The 18,972-nt window shown below is 45.4% G+C and overlaps 1 protein-coding gene across 2 annotated transcripts in view; it reads left to right on the forward strand.

Annotated features, from left to right (window-relative positions):
- The window catches only part of LOC127001597 (uncharacterized), a 186,591-nt gene that overhangs the window by 138,259 nt on the left and 29,360 nt on the right, over window positions 1-18,972 (forward strand). The window contains exon 4 of one of the 2 annotated variants that reach the window (XM_050866390.1): window positions 15,264-15,305. The exons of the other annotated variant lie outside the window; for it this stretch is intronic. Coding sequence (XP_050722347.1) covers window positions 15,264-15,305 — 42 coding nt within the window. The remainder of the gene's footprint in view (window positions 1-15,263; window positions 15,306-18,972) is intronic. 2 annotated transcript variants of the gene reach the window in all.

Below are 18,972 nucleotides of genomic sequence, written 5' to 3' on the forward strand. Positions count from 1 at the left end.
CGCACGCACACGCACACACACGCACGCACGCACACACAGAGCGATCATGGTTAAGTCTTGTGGTTGAGAAATTGACTTTTTTTCGTGGTGGAGAAAGCTTAAGAGAGAGAGTAAATAGATGTCGAAGTTAAACGTGAAAATCGTGCACTTTTTTTTATTTTTACACACACACACACACACACACACACACACACACACACACACACACACACACACACAGAGGGGGAGAGATGCTTTAAACTTACTTTTTTTTGCAGCTTTCCTTCACTTTTCATTCGTTTTTCTTCCCTTCCTCTCTTCCTTTCCTTTCTCCTTCCTTCCTTTCTTTCTTTACCTGTTTATCTCTTCCCTTCTTTGTTTCCTCCCTTTCTTCCTGTCTCCCACACTTTTCATCTCTTTTCTTCCTTTCTCCCTCGCTTTCTTCTTTTTTCCTTCTATCTACTTTTTCATTCCTTTTCTTACATTCTCTTTCTCCACCTCTTCCGTTCTGTGGTTCTCTTTTTCCTTTATTTTCCTCCTTACTTTTCATCTCTTTCTCCTTAACATTTTTCTCTTTATTTTATTTTACTTTTTATTCCATCTCTCCATCGCTCCTTTATTCCTTTTTCTATCTTCTTCCATTCCCTTCTATTTCTACATTCTCCCTTTCTCCTCCTCTTCCCTTTTGTGGTTCTTTCCTTCCTTTCTTCCTTACTTCCTTCCTTTTTTATATTTTACTTCTCATTCCCTCTTTCCTTTGCTTCATCTTTATTCCTTTTCTCTCTTCCTCTCCTTCATTCCTTTCCTACCTTCATTCCTTCTTTTCTTCCTTTCTTTTTCCTTCACTTTCCACCCCTTTCCCCTGTTTCCTCTTTCTTTTATTTTTTTCCTTATCTTTCATCACTTTTCTCAACGCCTTACTTTTTTTTATTCTTTTCATTCCCTCTTTCCGTTCCTCCTTTATTTCCTCCCTTTCTTCTTTCCCTTTCATTCTTTCCTTCCATCATTCCTTTCTTTATTTTCCCACATTTTCCTCTTTTATTTATTTTACTCTTCATTCACTATTTCCATCGCTTCATCTTTACTCCTTTTCTCTCCTCCTTCCCTTCATTCCTTTCTTCCTTCATTCCTTTCTTTCTTTCTTCCTTTCTTTCTTTACCCACACTTTCCCTCTTTTTATTTTTCTCTTCATTCCCTTTTTCCTTTGCCACATCTTTACTCCTTTTCTCTCTTCCTCCCCTTCATTCCTTTCTTCCTTCCTTTCTTTCTTTTTCCCAGACTTTCCTTTTTTCATTTATTTTTCTCTTCATTCCCTTCTTCCTTCTCTTCATCTTTATTCCTTTTCTTTCTTCCTTCCCTTCATTCCTTTCTTCCTTTCTTTCTTTCTCCCACACTTTCCACCCTTCTGCTTCCTCTCTCTCCCTCCCTCGCTCGCTTCATCATTTTCTCACTTCTGTTGCAGCTTTTTCTTTATCTCTCTCTCTCTTTCTCACTCTCTCAATTTTTGTTTTGTATCCTCGAGCTTCGCCGCCTCCTCCTCCTCTTCCACTTTATTCAAATTTCCTTTTTTATTTCTTTCTGTTTTAATCCTTTCTCTCTCGCTTTGTTTGTCTGTTTGTCTATCTATCTATCTGTCTATTTATCTATCTATCTATCTATCCATAATTTCCAGATTGCATTCACACCTTTCTCTTTACATTATTTCCTCTCCTCCTCCTCCGCCTCCTCTTCCTCTTCCTCTTCCTCCTCCTCCTCCTCCTCCTCCTCACACCTGCCTCACCTGGGATTTGTATGAAGCGTTTCCCTCGGGCCTCTTTTTAATAAGGAAAGGTAACTGTGCGTGCGTGTGTGCAGGTGTGTGTGTGTGTGTATGTGTGTGTGTGTGTGTGTGTGTGTGTGTGTGTGTGTGTGTGTGTGTGTGTGTGTTCCTTTTCTCATTATGGCTTCCTAAAAGTGGTTTGTGGAGCAGACGAAAACACTCTCGACTCTGTTTTTTTCTCCCTTTTTTTTTGTTTTTTCTCCCTTTTTCTCCTTTTTTCTGTTTTTTCTTTTTCTGTATTTTTCTGTTTTTTTTCTCCTTTCTGTTTTTTTCTCCCTTTTTTGTTTTGCTTTTCTCCCTTTTTTTGTTTTTTTCTCCCTTTTTTCCGTCCTTCCTTTCTTCCTTCCCTCCTTTCCTCCCTTTTCCTCCCTGTGTCTCCTTTTCGTCCTTCACTATAATACACTCTCTCTCTCTCTCTCTCTCTCTCTCTCTCTCTCTCTCTCTCTCTCTCTCTCTCTCTCTCTCTCTCTCTCTCTCTCTCTCTCTCTCTCTCTCTCTCTCTCTCTCTCTCTCTCTCTCTCTCTCTCTCTCTCTCTCTCTCTCTCTCTCTCTCTCTCTCACACATTTTATTCTTATTTCCCGTTTTCTCTCACTGTTTTCCTCACCTTCCCCCCTTTCCCTTTTCCCTCTGTTTCCTCTTTCATTATTTTCCTCCTCTCTTCCTCCTCCTCCTCCCCCTCCTCTCTTTCCTCCTTCTTTTTTTATTCCCCTTCTTCCTTTTCTTTCTCACTTTTTCTTACCTCTCCTTCCTTCCCATTCTCCAATTTCCTCTTTTTTCCTCTCCTTCACTTCCATTTTTATTCCTTTTCCTCCCTCTCTCCCTTCTCTCCCTGCGTCTTCCTCTCGTTATCATACTTATCCCTCCTTTCCAACAGCCTCAATTTTCTTTCTTTTCTTCATTCCCTCCCTTCTTTCTCCCTTCATTTCTCCCTCCTTTCTCTTTCTGTGTTCCTTATTCCTATCTTCCAATCCTCCCCAGTAGTTGATTTTTCCACCATCTATTTCCTTTTTGTATCTTTCCTTTCTCTCTCCTTTTCTTCTCTCCTTTCTTCCTCTTCCTCCTTTCCTTCCCTCTATCTCCACCCTACCTTCCTCTCTCCTTTTCTTCTCTCCTTTCTTCCTCTTCCTACTTTCCTTCCCTCTATCTCCACCTTTCTTTCCTCTCTCCTTTTCTTCTCTCCTTTCTTCCTCTTCCTCCTTTCCTTCCCTCTATCTCCACCCTTCTTTCCTCTCTCCTTTTCTTCTCTCCTTTCTTCCTCTTCCTCCTTTCCTTCCCTCTATCTCCACCCTTCTTTCCTCTCTCCTTTTCTTCTCTCCTTTCTTCCTCTTCCTCCTTCCCTTCCTTCTATCTCCACCCTTCTTTCCTCTCTGCTTTGCTTCTCTCCTTTCTTCCTCTTCCTCCTTTCCTTCCCTCTATCTCCACCCTCCTCAGTATACCCTTCCTTTTCTTCTTCTCTCCGTTTCTCAGTCTTCCTCATCCTTCCTGTCTGTCCTTCTTTCTCCACAATTTCCTTTCGCAATCCCGTCTTAGTTGCCTCGTACGTTCTCTTTTCCTCGGCAAAGTATAGTCACTGTCATGCAGCAGGTTATTCTTTTTTATTTTTTATTCTGTTCTTGCTTTCCATGTTGGGGTTGCCGCCGCGAAGTCACTCACGAGAAACTTTACTCATTTTTTTTCATTTTTTTTATTTGCGCGGGGCTGACCTTCCTTCTTCCCTCCCTCCCTCTCTCGACCCTCCCTGAAGCTCTCTTGCAGCCTTGCCGTTTGCTGCTCTCAATCTCTCTCTCTCTCCCTCTCTCTCACTTTTTATCTCCGTTATGCCCTTGTTGTATGTGGGGTGGGGGTGGGTGTTCGTGTGTGTGTGTGTGTGTGTGTGTGTGTGTGTGTGTGTGTGTGTGTGTGTGTGTGTGTTTTCGTCCCTTTGTTTTCAATATTTTTTATTCACTTTTTCTTTATTTTTACAACTTGGTAATCATGATATTTTTTTTTTGCTTCCTGGTATTTTGTCTTCTGATTTATGTATCCTCTTTTTCCTCTTTTTTTCCTCCTTTTCTTTTCTTTTTCCTCTTTGTTCATTTTTCTTTCTGTCTCCTAAATTACCCTGTGGCCTTTTCCTCCTCCTTTTTTTTATATCTTCTCTCTCCTCTTTCTTTTTTATATTTTCATCAGTATATATTTGTCTTTCCCTCATTTCCGCAAACATTTAATTCTCCTTATCTTCCTTATTTTCTCTTCCTTATTTTTTATTTCCTTTTCACTTCTGTTTGTTTTTCTTATTCATATTCTTTTCCTGCATCTATTGTATTTTCTTCCCTTTGTTTCCTTTCTTAAATTCACTTCCTTTCCTTTGATTTTCTTTGTTTACTTCTTATTGTTGTTTCTTCTCTATTGTTTTCCTTATGCTTCGTTTTTCCTAGTCATGCCCTTCCCATTGTTGCTCTTTATAATCCTCTATATTATTACCTCTTTCAAATTTATCTTTCATCTTTCCTATAACGTCACTCGCTTACCTGTAATTATCCACCTTTTTTTTCCACACGGAGTCTAAACACTTCTAAAACAACCCAAGATTCCTCCCTTACCCCCTAAATTCATCTCCTCCTATTCCTTTTCTTTCCTTCCTAAACCCCATTAAAACCTCTTTCCTGTAGCGGCTTCTCCTTCCTTCCCCTTCTATGTTCATCCTCTAGTGGTCTCCTTCAGTTTATATTTTAAGCACCTCGTTCCCTATCTTCCCCTCTCTTCCCCTCTCTCCCTCTCAGCCTTGTGTCTTCATTACTAGGTCCATTAGTACATTATTTTACTTTTTTTTGTGGGTAGGGAGAACGGTGGATGGAGATAATTTAAGGGGAGGAAGGAGGAAGGAATGTGTCTCGTGTGTCAGCCTGTAGCATTCCTGGTGTCTTTTCTTCTTTAAAACTGGATTCTTTGTTTTGCTCATTTACCTTCGTTTTCTCAAGTCACGTCGAGAATGTTAAGGGTAAGTTAGGTATTTTGATTGTCTCCTAGGCCTTTCGTTTTCCTCTCTTTTCCTCTTTTCCCCATTCTTCCCCTCTTTTCCTCATTCTTCCCCTCTTTTCCTCATTCTTCCCCTCTTTTCCTCATTCTTCCCTTCTTTTCCTCATTCTTCCCCTCTTTTCCCCTCTATTCCATTCTCTTGTCTCCTTTTTCTTCCCCTCTCTACTTCTCTTTTCTCCTTTATTTCCCTCCCTACCCCTTTTCTTCCTTTTCTTTCGCTTCCCCTCTCTCTCTCTCTCTCTCTCTCTCTCTCTCTCTCTCTCTCTCTCTCTCTCTCTCTCTCTCTCTCTCTCTCTCTCTCTCTCTCTCTCTCTCTCTCTCTCTCTCTCTCTCTCTCTCTCTCTCTCTCTCTCTCTCTCTCTCTCTCTCTCTCTCTCTCTCTCTCTCTCTCTCTCTCTCTCTCTCTCTCTCTCTCTCTCTCTCTCTCTCTCTCTCTCTCTCTCTCTCTCTCTCTCTCTCTCTCTCTCTCTCTCTGGCTCTTTCTTCTTTTCTATTCTTCTCTACCCCTCTCTTCCTCTCTTACCCTCTCTTTCCCTCTCTTTCCCAATCACACCCTTCTCTTCCCTTCTTTTTCTCTTCCCCTCTCTTCTTCTCCCTTCCTCTCTTTATCCCTCTCATCTCCTCTTTTTCCCCTCTACCGCCATTTTTACCTTCTTTTTCCCTCTTCCCCTCTCTACTCCTTTCTTCCTCTCCTCCCCCCACTGCCTCTTTTCCTTCTCTTCCTCTTTCTTCCCCTCTCCTCCCCTCTCTCAACCCCTCAGACGTGTAGCTCCTCTCACCTTAACTCAGCTCTCCATCCTTACAGTCCTCTCACGCGCGGTTCTTCAAAGTGTGGATCCTTATTAACGCTCTCAACCCTTTCCTGGCGTTCCCCTTTACCTCCTCAGCGCCTCCTCGTGTGACCTCTTTTCCCTCCTTCCCCTGAGTCTTGTATGTAACACCTCCTCCTCCTCCTCCTCCTTCAGTCTTTCAGTGCTCGCAGTCTTTCACTTCTAAGACTTTTTCGTGCCCTCAGCCTCCTCAGATCCTTCTAGTGTCCATTTTTTTCCCTTCTTCCTCTCAAGCTTCTATGTAACACCCTTTTATCATCAGCATTCTCCTCTTCCAATCTTTAATCTCTTTCAGTCCTCCGCATCTATAGGACTTTCTTCGTGCCCTCAGCCTCCTCAGATCCTTCTAGTGTCATTTTTTTTCCATCCTTCCTCACGACCTCCTATGTAACGCCTTTTTCTCCTTATTTTCATCCTCTTCCAATCCTTTAGTCTCTCTCTCTCTCTCTCAGTCCTGCATTTCTTATAGGACTTCTTCGTGCCCTCAGCCTCCTCAGATCCTTCTAGTGTCATTTTTTTTCCATCCTTTCTCACGACCTCCAATGTAACGCCTTTTTCTCCTTATTTTCATCCTCTTCCAATCCTTTAGTCTCTCTCTCTCTCAGTCCTGCATTTCTTATAGGACTTCTTCGTGCCCTCAGCCTCCTCAGATCCTTCTAGTGTCATTTTTTTTCCATCCTTCCTCACGGCCTCCAATGTAACGCCTTTTTCTCCTTATTTTCATCCTCTTCCAATCCTTTAGTCTCTCTCTCTCTCAGTCCACATCTATAATACTTCTTCGTGCCCTCAGCCTCCTCAGCTTCCCCTCGCCTTCTGTAACCCCCGCGGCCCTTCCTGCATGGGTGTACTGCGGGAGCTCTCACCTCTTTCTCAGACACCTCCCCTCCTGACCCCCCCCCCCCCCCAATGCCACACAGTTAAGTCTCCGTGAGTTAGTAGTTCGTTCATGAGTCGTTAATGATATGAGTCACCCCGCGGCGGCCACGACTCACGAATTCAACAGGTGCAGTCTCTCCCCTCGGTCTCAGCCCCCCCCCCCTCCCCCCCCTCCTACCTTGCCCCCTTCCATACCTTCCGTCTCAACCTCCTCCTGTCTTGTACCTGTCCCCCTCCGTCTTAATTAACCCCGCTTCCTTGCCCTGTTTTCCCTCCGTCCCAGTTCCCTTACTTTCCCCTCGTTCCCCCTTCCCTCTCAGTCCCATACTCTGCCTTTTCTCATCTCACCCTGCCCTCTGCCTCCCACATCCTTCCCCTGTATCTTCCCCTTCCTCACCCTGCCCCGCCCTCTACTGTCACCCGCCCATTTCCTTTCTTCCACCCTTCCTACAAGCTTTTTTCCACCTACTCACTCTGACTCATGCCTTGCTTTTTATCTTTCTACATCCTCTCCTCCTCACCCTGCCGCTCCCCGTCCCTTACCGCCCCCACCCTATATATACATCCGCTGCCGCCCCAGGCCCGCGTCACGCCCCCCGCGGACCACACAGCGGCTACAGGTGTTCGGGGGCGACGCGTGACCCATTACCTGCTTGGCGGTGTGTGGGCTCCTCCTCCTTCTCCTCCTCCTCCTCCTCCTGGCAGTGTTCCCTCGGGCCTCGTCTCCCTGGGTGTGCCGCGCGTCATAACGAGGAAGGCGTGGCCGACATTATATTCCGAGGAGGCGAGTGTTGTGTTCTTCGGCGGCTCACAGCGGTGGACACGTTTTTGTGGACTGCTTGCGGTGAAGAAGAGGAGAAAGAGGAGGAGGAGGAGGAGCAGTAGTAAACATAAACATAGATGAGCAGGTAACAGAAAGAAAGTCCGTTTGCTTTTAACGAGGCTACCTGCTTAGTGATCGGATCTGCCTCCCCGGCCGCGTTTGTGACCCGCTAACAGCCCGGCCGAGATAGCGGATCAGCCCGAGTAGCCGGGTCCTCTGTAGCGGCGCGACGTTGGGAAGCAGTACACCTTTGCCTTAGGAAATAACGAACTATGCGATATATTAATAGGTATACGTTTTTTGGCCCTGTCTAATGCTGAAGGTTTATGTCGATGATCTATAAAGCGGTGAACCGTCGACTTTGTTTCAGTATCTTAGTCTCCTACTCTCAAACCCACAATTGGTAAGGCTTTCGTGGATGTTGTGTTAGTATTTCCATGGGTAGTTTTATGAGCCTAGTGATAGTCTGGCGAGTCTTTTACATCTCGAACGTTAAAGAAACACTCATGAGAACCCGACTAATCTCCTTTGTTGCATTAGGAAGTATTTGTGAGAATCGAAAGCATCTGATTGTACGGACCTTACACACACATTTGATAAGGCTTTCGGAGAGGTTGTGAGTATTTCCTTTTTTTTTTTTAGCCTAGTGATAGTTTGACAAGCGTACATTTGATAAGGCTTTCGGAGGGGTTGTGAGTATTTCCATGGGTATTTTTTTAAGCCTAGTGATAGTTTGACAAGCGTACATTTGATAAGGCTTTCGGAGAGGTTGTGAGTATTTCCTTGGGTATTTTTTTAAGCCTAGTGATAGTTTGACAAGCGTACATTTGATAAGGCTTTCGGAGAGGTTGTGAGTATTTCCTTGGGTATTTTTTTAAACCTAGTGATAGTTTGACAAGCGTACATTTGATAAGGCTTTCGGAGAGATAGTGAGTATTTCCTTGGGTATTTTTTTAAGCCTAGTGATAGTTTGACAAGCGTTCTGCACCATGAAAGTGAAAAAAAACACCCAAGAGAACCCGACTCATCTTTTTTGTGACGTTAGAAAATATTTGTTATGAGAGGCGAGTGTCTGAGAATACTGGTCTTGCTCAACGCCCAGACACTTGATAACACTCTCGGGTCTCTTAGTGCCGGGAGATAATGAGGTGACGGGGAGACGAGGGCAGAGGCGGCGAGGGTCAAGGCTGCGTGCGGGAGCGGTGCGGAGGGGCGGAGGGGAGGCAGGAGGTGGTAAAAAGGGGGCGGGGAAACTCTGCTCTCATTATAGTGGTGGTGATGGTGGTGGTAGTGATAGTGACGGTGATCAAATTAGCGTTCTCTTAATTTAACACACACACACACACACACACACACACACCTGTCCAGTGGGAGGGAGATAACATTACGTCACCAGATGCTGCGACGGCTGATTCTCCATTGTTGGCGTGGGTGGCGGGAGGAGGAGGAGGAGGAAGAGGAGGGGGGAGGTGATTGGGACGGGCAGAGGAGCACAGAGGACTGACGGAGGGGCTAATTGAGGGCTGTGAGACGAAGGGACAGTAAGAAGAGAAAGGAATAGGAAAGAAGTAGAGAGAACGAGAGATAATTGGAAGATAAAAGGAAGGAGAGGAGGATAAGAAAACGAAGGCAAGGAGGCAAGATGAAGAGGGACAGGAGGAGGAGGAGGAGGAGGAGGAGGAGAGAAGTGGAGAGAACTAAAAACGAACGAAGAATGGGGAGATAAAAAGGAAGGACTGGAAGATAATAATAGAATCGGAGGAAGGAGGAGGGATTTGAGGGTGGACTTAAGTGGACTGTGAGGACTTGCTGGCAGGGTCGTGGGGTCCAGGGGAGGGGAGGAGGGGGGGGGGAGTCCTCAGCATGGCGGGTACGTGGGGGGGTGTCTCGTTGCGGCGGGGGAGTGATGGGCCGCGCAGGGCATTACCGCCACGCATTGATGGGCTGCACACGTCGCTGTTTCCCCTCGTCACTCTCCTTCTTGCCGCCAGCTGAGCGAGTTAAAGCGAATCTCATCATTGGACCGCCGCCGCCGCCATGACACTTCTCCATCCGCCTCCTTCCTCCTTCTCTTCCATCCTGCATCGGTTCTCTTCTCTTCTCTTTTATCTTCCTTCATTGCACCGATATCACGTTCTCCTTCGTTCTCTTCTCTTATTTTCATCTCATTTCATTGCATCATCACTGTCTTTTTCGTCCTCTTTTTTTTCTTTTATCTTCTTGCATCATCATATTTTTCTTCGTTCTATTCTTTTCTTTTTTATTCATTCCATCATCACATTTTTTTTTCGTTCTCCTCTTCTTTTCATCTTCCTTCATTGCATCATCACATTCTTCTTCGTTCTCTTCTCTTCTTATATCTTCCTTCATTGCATCATCACATTCTTCTTCGTTCTCTTCTCTTCTTTTATCTTCCTTCACTTCAACGACATCACATTAGTCTCCCTTTCTTTCTTTCTTCTTCTGTTGCTCCCCTTCCATGCCCCTTCCCTTTCTCTTTTCCTCCTTATTTTACCTTCCCATCTTTGTGTCCCTTCAACGCCATATCCTCAACCTCTTCCCTGTCTCCCTTCTTCCCTGACTACCTTCCCATCCTTCCTGTCTCTCCCTCCCTGACTCTTCTTTCCCATCCATTCTAACCCTTCCATACACTGCCTTCCCCTTCTTTGTCCCCCATCTTCCTTAACTCTCCTTTCCCATCTTTTCTAACCCTTCCATGCCCTGTACTTAGCCCCTTCCTTATCTCCCTTCCTCCAGGCTCTTCTTTCCCAGCCCTTCTAACCTCCCATGCCCTTCACTTAGTCCCTTCACTGTCTCCCTTCCTCCAGACTCTACTTTCCCATCTTTTAAAACCCTTCCATGCCCTGCTTTCCCCTTCCTTATCTCCCATCCTCCCTAACTCTATTTTCCCATCTTTTCTAACCCTTCCATGCCCTTCACTTAGTCCCTTCACTGTCTACCTTCCCATCCTCTCTCTGTCCCTTCCTTGCCTTGTCCTCAGCCGCCGCCCCCCCCCCCCCACCGCCTCACCCTACCCCCCCTTTACCTGCGAGGAACAATGAAGGTGATCTCGAACAAATGCCTGCGCAAGATGGAGGAGAGAGAGAGAGAGAGAGAGAGAGAGAGAGAGAGAGAGAGGATTACTACTCTTGTCCTCTCTCTCTCTCTCTCTCTCTCTCTCTCTCTCTCTCTCTCTCTCTCTCTCGTTGCTATTTTTGTTGTTCTTATTTATATTTCTGTTCTCGTTCTTTTTTCATCACATTTTTATCTTTTTTTCTATTCTTTTTTCAACTTTTTTTTCTTTATTCTTTTTTCATCACAATTTTTTCTCCTTCATCACATTCATCTTTTTTTGTTTATTCCTTTTTCATTGCATTTTCATCTTTATTTCTTCTATTCCTCCTCCTCCTCCTCCTCCTCCTCCTCATCATCATCATCATCATCACCACCATCATCACTATCATCATCATCATCACCATCATCATCATCATCACCATCATCACTATCATCATCATCATTATCATCACCATCATCATCATCACCATCATCACTTCCTTCTACTCTTCCAAAGGCGGGAAAGGCAAAGATCACGGTGGAACTTGATTCAACTTGACGGAGTGTTCGTCGCAAAGGTCGGGGGGTCGAGAGAGAGAGAGAGAGAGAGAGAGAGAGATGGCTCGCGTCACTTCCCGCCGCAGAGAATCATTTCACTAATTAAACTCGTGTCCTGTCGCTCTTTTACGGTCCTTGCTGACGGCGTGACCAAGAGATAGAGAGAGAGAGAGACAGAGAGAGAAACAGAGAGAGCGAGAGGATTGATTCGCCACGTTTTATGCCTTTAGGGACGGATCAGGTTGAATGTCACTCTTTCCTCTTTTCCTCCGCTTCCTCGTTCCCGCCAGCACTGTCACCATGACCACCACCACCATCAACCGAAGTGATAGCGTACTGGACCCACATTCGCCGCGTGATGGACGACGCGGGTTCGAATCCTCACACTACCACTCGGATTTTTCGGTCACCGCCGAGTGGCTTAAAACTACCCACATGCTGTCCTGAAGACCACCCATCAACCCGGACTCTAGAGGAAGCCGTCCAAGCGAATCAAGTACGAGTTCCGGGGGGCAGCATGAGCCAATGCAAGATGGCGCCACTATAAACACTCGCCTGCGCCAGAACGGGCTGGGCCGACCATCAGGCCCCACCTGGAAGAAGCCTTGGGCCGACCATCAGGCCCCACCGGGAAGATGCCTACCGGCGCAATAGGCAACAACGTAAAAAAAAAAAAAAAAAAAAATCACCATCGGCAGGGACAATAACAGCAGCAAAGGGAATCATCATCGTCATCATCATCATTTTTTTTCTGCTTCTTCGTTTCCTCCACCACCACCACCACCACCACCAACAACAACAACAGGAACAATAAGAGCAGCAAAAGGGATCATTATTATTTTCTTTCTCTTTCTTTGATCTCCTTTTTATTTTTATTTTTTTATGTTCCTCGCCGTGTTTCCTTTCTCTTATTTTTTCTACCTCTATATTACATCTTAAATATTGCATCTTTTTTCCCTTCCTTTTCCTTCCTTTTCCTACCTTTGCCGTCCCTTCCCTACCCATCCCTTCCTTCTTCCTTTCCTTTCCCTTCCCATCCCTTCCCTTGCCTTCTCTTCCCTTTCCTTCCCATCCCTTCCCTTCCCTTCCCTTCCCTCCCCTTCCTATCTCTTCCCTTGCCTTCCCTACCCTTTCCTTCCCATCCCTTCCCTTGCATTCCCTACCCTTCCCTTCCGTACCCTTCCCTTCCCTCCCCTTCGTATCTCTTCCCTTGCCTTCCCTACCCTGCCTTTCTCTTCCCTTCCCTTCCCTTCCCTTCCCTTCCCTTCCCTTCCCTTGCCTTGCCTTCCCTTGCCTTCCCTTCTCATCCCTTCCCTTCCCTTCCTTTCCCATCCCTTCCCTTGCCTTCCCTTCCCATCTCTTCCCTTGCCTTCCCTACCCTTCCTTTCTCTTCCCTTCCATTCCTTTCTCTTCCTTTCCCTTTCCTCCCCTTCGTTTCCCTTCTCTTCCTTTCCCTTTTCTCCGCCACCCACTCCAGCAAAACACCCCAAACAACAACAACAACAACAACACTAGACATCTTTTCCGCCTATAAATAGCAACTTTTATATACGTCGCTTTTCTTTTTCTAGTTTTCTTTTACTCCTCCTCCTCCTCCTCCTCCTCCTTCGGGTAATTGGCATCATCGTCACCTCCATTATCACCATCATCTCCGCACCGCGCCATCAACACATTAGCAATAACAAGACTCACACACATTCTTCACCAACACCACCACCAGCCTCACTTTCTCTCTCTCTCTCTCTCTCTCTCTCTCTCTCTCTCTCTCTCTCTCTCTCTCTCTCTCTCTCTCTCTCTCTCTCTCTCTCTCTCTCTCTCTCTCTCTCTCTCTCTTTCTCTCGCCTTCACTCTCGTCACTTCCGACTCGCCGTTGTCAATCCTCTCACCGTAATGCCGCCAATTGTAGAGATTACTCTCTCTCTCTCTCTCTCTCTCTCTCTCTCTCTCTCTCTCTCTCTCTCTCTCTCTCTCTCTCATTGTCCTCATCCTTGTTGCTATTTTTGTTGTTTTGATTCCTATTTCTGGTCATGTTCTTTTTTTCATCACATTTTCATCTTTTTTTTTTTTTTTACTTCTGTTCTCTCTCTCTCTCTCTCTCTCTCTCTCTCTCTCTCTCTCTCTCTCTCTCTCTCTCTCTCTCTCTCTCTCTCTCTCTCTCTCTCTCTCTCTCTCTCTCTCTCTCTCTCTCTCTCTCTCTCTCTCTCTCTCTCTCTCTATATATATATATATATATATATATATATATATATATTTCTCTCTCTCTCTCTCTCTCTCTCTCTCTCTCTCTCTCTCTCTCTCTCTCTCTCTCTCTCTCTCTCTCTCTCTCTCTCTCTCGTTTAAAGGGAATGCGTCGCAGGCAAGCCAGTACAACAACACTCGTAGGTAATGTACACACACACACACACACACACACACACACACACAGGTTTTATTATTAATACACCCCACGGGACAAAATCGTGTATGGATGGACTGAACTTGTACTAGCCCCCCCCCCCCTCCCCCCTTCCACCCCCCTCCTACTCACACCAATCATTTTCCAGCAGTGCCCCCTCGATGCGCCGTTAATCCGTTTTCTATTGTATTGGCGTCGTTTTGCTGTTTTATCCGTTATTTTATTTTTTTTATTTTTTTATCTTGCTTTTGCCAGTCAGCACTTTCGGTTTTTCTCTCGTCGTGCAATTTTTGTCTCACTTCCGTTCGTTCTTCGTTCGGTTCTTCTGCTTTCAATGACTTTATTTTCTCTTTTTTATTATCACTTATTCACTTATATATTTTTGTACTTATTCACTTTCCTTCGGTCTTTCTTTTTTTCCTTCTCTATTCCCTTCTTTGCCTCCCTTCCTCCGTTCTCCATGCGATCTTCTGTTTTCTTTCCTATCTCTTCATTTTGTTCCCTTACTCATTATTTCCGTGCGTGTATATACGTTCAAACTAATTCCTTTCTATCTTTTTGTCTTGTGCATCTACTAACAAAATTAAGTCTGTTCTCTCTTCTATTTTTTTTATCCCGTCAAACTAACATAATATTGCCTGAGGTGTATTTACTTATGTAGGATTATAACAATATATATGGTGTTCTATCCTTTTTATAGTGGCGTAGAATACGGCTTTAGATATTTATACTCTAGTTAGCGAGTATGTTATCTCCTCTCTAATTAATTAATGTGTGTGTGTGTGTGTGTGTGTGTGTGTGTGTGTGTGTTGGTTGTGACTGCATTGCTGGTGGTGGTGGTCAAGGGAAGGGTTGTGGTGGTGGTGGTGGTGGTGATCATGATGTTGAGTCATGTGGAAACAACATATGAGGCTCGTTATGCGTAATGGTGATGAATGGAATGTGTTTGATGGTGCGTGGTGGTGGTGGTGGCGGTGGTGGTGTTTGTATGGAGGGTGTGTGTGTGAGTGGGTGTGATTGCAGAAACAGAGGTGTTGCTGAAGTGGAAAGTATTGATAAGGGGTGATGGTGGTAGTGGTGGTAGCTGTGGAGGTGGTGGGTGGGTGGTGGAAGTAGGTGGTGGAGGTGAAGGTAAAAAAGAAAGGATGGTGCTGTTACTATGGCAACCAGGTGAAGAATGATGGCGGAGGTGGCAACTGTGTGTGTGTGTGTGTGTGTGTGTGTGTGTGTGTGTGTGTGTGTGTGTGTGTGTGTGTGTGTGTGTGTGTGTTCGCGCGCTTTGAAAGATTGTGTTTGGCCTGCGGTGGTGTATACGGTAGGGGTGTTGATGGAGGTAATGCATGGACAGTAACAAACCTAACAGAGATGATGGTGATGGTGATGGATGGTGACAATGGTGATGGTATTATAGTGACATGCCCGTTCACAGTAACCCCGGGAATAAGCCCCTCCCACTTTACCATTCCGTGCATATCATTGGCCAGTACACATGCAAGCCACGCCCTTTCCCTAACACAGGCTGCATGTCATTGGTGGATGCTGATGAGGGAGGAGCTTATTTTCGAAGTCATTTTAAACCTTGACATCTCTTTTGATCACTCATTTTTACTTTATAGAAGAAGTGATTAGCGGAGGACTTTTTTTTGCCCTTGAACTGCTTACTCAAAAAAAAAAAAAAATCCCACCGCTGCCACCATTTATACAAGCTAGAATGGAGGAGTCAGAAAACATTATTAGTGGTGATTGGCTGATGATGATGGTAGTGGGTGTGATTCTGATACTGGTTATGTATGCGGTGGGGATAACAGTAGTGGTGGTAGTGGTAGTAGTGGTAGTAGTGGTGGTGTTAGTGGTGTGGGTATGCCGACATTCACTAACCATCCTCCTCTTCTCTCCCCCGGTCCCCCCAGGTCATCCCGGGCTCCTCCAACCGCCCCCGCACCCACAAGCTGGTATGGTGCCCTTTAGCTCACTGCATGACCCCTGTGTATCTCTCTCTCTCTCTCTCTCTCTCTCTCTCTCTCTCTCTCTCTCTCTCTCTCTCTCTCTCTCTCTCTCTCTCTCTCTCTCTCTCTCTCTCTCTCTCTCTCTCTCTCTCTCTCTCTCTCTCTCTCTCTCTCTCTCTCTCTCTCTCTTTTATGTGTAGTTTATGATTCTGCATGGAACAATAATTCTATTTTTTTTCTGTTTTTAGGTGGATTAAAAAGAAGAAAAATACATATCGTTGTTATAACTCACGATTGTGTACTGGTGTGTGTGTGTGTGTGTGTGTGTGTGTGTGTGTGTGTGTGTGTGTGTGTGTGTGTGTGTGTTGTGAGCTTAACCACTTTTATTATTTTATTATCTTTATTATGTCTTTTTTTGTAATATGAATTAATACCGTTCTGTGTGTGTGTCTGTGTGTGTGTGTGTGTGTGTGTGTGTGTGTGTGTGTGTGTGTGTGTGTGTGTGTGTGTGTTACCCGTTGCCCTTTGATGTGTTCTGTATTACGTTTTCTTTGTTTGCTTATTCATTTATTCATTATTTCCTTTGATTTTTATTCCTTTGTTCGTCAACTTACGTGTGTTTATCTTTTTATCCCTTTTTTTTCTTTGCCAACAAGTGATTTAGTTCCGCTTTGTGTGTTTGTCCGTTTGAAAACATAAATATTAACTCATTTATAATATTGGCAGGTGTGTGTGTGTGTGTGTGTGTGTGTGTGTGTGTGTGTGTGTGTGTGACAAGGATATCAGTGTTTTTCTCGTATTTCTTTTCTTATATTGTTTTTTATCTCACCTCGCAGAACTACAAATAACAACAATAATAATAATAATGCTGATGATGATGATGATGATAACACTAATAATTATCACCCCATTGTCCGTTTGTGTCGTTGTTATATACCCCTCATACATCCTTTTTTAATATCTGTGTTCTATATATACTCCCTCCACTCCTGTTGTTGTGTTGTGCTGTGCTGAATGGCCGTGTGTTCCGCTATGCTTTGTTTTGCTGTGCTGGGTGGTGTGTTGCTGCTGTCGTTGTTGTTGTGTTGCTGGTGTAGTATGTGTTCGATGTTTTTGCCTCACGTTACGTTGTTCCGTGTGTGTGTTGCGTGGTGTTTGTGTGTTGTTCTCTTATTGTGTTGTTTTGTGTTGCAGCTCTATGGGACTGTAAGTAAATTATTATGTATGTAGAATAATATATGGGTAGGTAGGGGTTCAGAGAGAGAGAGAGAGAGAGAGAGAAGGGGGAAAGCAAGGGCCGTGAATAAAATAAAGGAAAGGGAAGGAGGAGAATAATACAGGAGAAGGGGAAGGAATGAGAGAATGGAGGAAAATGGGAAGGTAGTACAGAGAGAGAGAGAGAGAGAGAGAGAGAGAGAGAGAGAATAGGTCGTCATATATATTCATCAACCTCGCAATTGTATTCAACGCGTTTCTTCCGGTACCGAAACTCTCTCTCTCTCTCTCTCTCTCTCTCTCTCTCTCTCTCTCTCTCTCTCTCTCTCTCTCTCTCTCTCTAAAACACACACACACACACACACACACACACACACACACACACACACACACACACACACACACACACACACACACACACACACACACACACAGGTGGATAAATAACAGGACGAAGATAAAAAAAAGAAAAACAAGAACACGCGGCCCTCACCTTTGCCTCACCTGTCTCCTTAACCCCCCCTCCCTCCCCCCTTTCCCCCCTCCTCCTCCTTTGTAAGTGTCAAGGGTTGGGGAGAAGAGGTTATGCTGCTTTCTTCCTCCCCTTTCCTCACCCCTTTCATTCCCCCCTCCCTCCCCTCCCCATCACTACCCCACTCCCCCTCCCCACTCCCCATACCTCCAAACACCCTCACTATAAGAACATTTATCACCCCCCCCCACTCCCCTTATTTCCACCTCTCCTCCTCCCCTACTTATACAAATTTCCCCCCCCTCTTCTCCCTCTCCCCCTCCGCCCCCCCCCCACCCCCCACGCCTTCACAACACACTAAAGACAATGATAACCTTGGTAGGGCGTGTGCCATAGGTCATTCTCTCTCTCTCTCTCTCTCTCTCTCTCTCTCTCTCTCTCTCTCTCTCTCTCTCTCTCTCTCTCTCTCTCTCTCGTTTTCTTAGTTTTTTTTGCTTTTTTCCCCGTCATTTTCTCTTTTTTGTCTTATTTGCTTCCTCCTCCTCCTCCTCCTCCTCCTCCTCCTTCCTTCTTCCTTCCACCATTCCCTCAACCACAGGAAGCAGGTGATTCAGGTAACAGTTTGTACAGGTAATTTTAGCCAACTCTTGAGATCATTGAGTTGAGGTGAAGCTTCCTCGCCTCATCTCACCTTATGTCACCTCTTGTTATGTCGCTTTAACTCATCTCACTTAACCTTACCTTACCTTCTTACTTTACCTTACCTTACCTTACCTTACGTTGCCTTATTTTACCTTACCTTACCTTACCTTACCTTACCTCACCTCACCTTACCTTACCTTGCCTTGCCTTGTCTTGTCTTACCTTGCCTTGCCTTGCCTTGCCTTGCCTTACCTTACCTTACCTTACCTTACCTTACCTTACCTTACCTTACCTTACCTTACCTTATCTTACCTTACCTTCTGTCACCTCACCTCATGTCACTTAGTAAGACCGTCTTCTTATTTTCAACGAGCAGGGCAGGCTGAGGTGATGTGACTAAGCAGGAGAGAGAGAGAGAGAGAGAAAGAGGGAGAGATGTGACAGGGGAAGGTGTGCATGGGTATGTAAGGGCTGGCAGTGGGGTAGAAGAAGGTAGAAAATGAGAGGTAATGGGAGGCGTAGAAGAGGAGAGGAAGAAGTTGGAGAAGAGGAGGAGGAGGAGGAGGATCATGGTATTAAAGGAGAGAAGCATATGGTAAAAACTGAACAGATTATTACAAGGAGGAAATAGTGGGAGAGAAAAGAGAAAGGTAAAGAGAGAGAAATAAAGGGGGTAGTAAGAGAGAGGGAGGAGGAGGTGGAGGGAGGGAGGGAGGGTGGGTGGGTTGGTTTCTGAGGGGGCAGAGAGAGAGAGAGAGAGAGAGAGAACGCTGTCAGTCTTTCATTCTGTCACCGTGCCAGCCTCTCTCTCTCTCCCCCTTCCTTCCCCCCATCTCTCCCCCCCCCCCACCCCTCCCCCCGTCTTGAGTGACCATAAATACCGTGGTAATGAGACGCGTCAGAGTCAAGCCTCGATGTGAAGTGTGGCAGAACGAGGAGGAGGAGGAGGAGGAAGAAGACATCACAAGAGAGGAAGAAGGAAAGAAAGTAGGAGTTGAAGGAAGGAGTTTCAGGAGTGAGAGGAAGGGGAGGAGGGGTAGAAGAAGAAAGGAAGGTGGGAAGGAGAAATAGGAAAGGAGAGAAAAGGGTAAAGAAAGGGAAGAAAAGTCGGAAGGAGGGGAATTAGGCGCAGGAAGGGAAGAGAAGGGAAAGAAAGGGATGAAGAAAGAGGATGAAGAAAGGGGAAGGGAAGGGAGGAAGAAAAGGTTAGTTAGGAAGAAGGGCAAGAAAGGAGTAGCTTAAAAAGGATTAGGGAAAATAAAGCAGGATCTGGAAGCAATAGAAATGGGAAGGGGAAAGAAGGGGAAGGAAGGGAAGGGCGAACTTTGAAAGAGATGAAAAAGG

The sequence above is a fragment of the Eriocheir sinensis genome, chromosome 21 (genome assembly GCF_024679095.1).
Source record: "Eriocheir sinensis breed Jianghai 21 chromosome 21, ASM2467909v1, whole genome shotgun sequence".
Classification (NCBI taxonomy): domain Eukaryota; kingdom Metazoa; phylum Arthropoda; class Malacostraca; order Decapoda; family Varunidae; genus Eriocheir; species Eriocheir sinensis.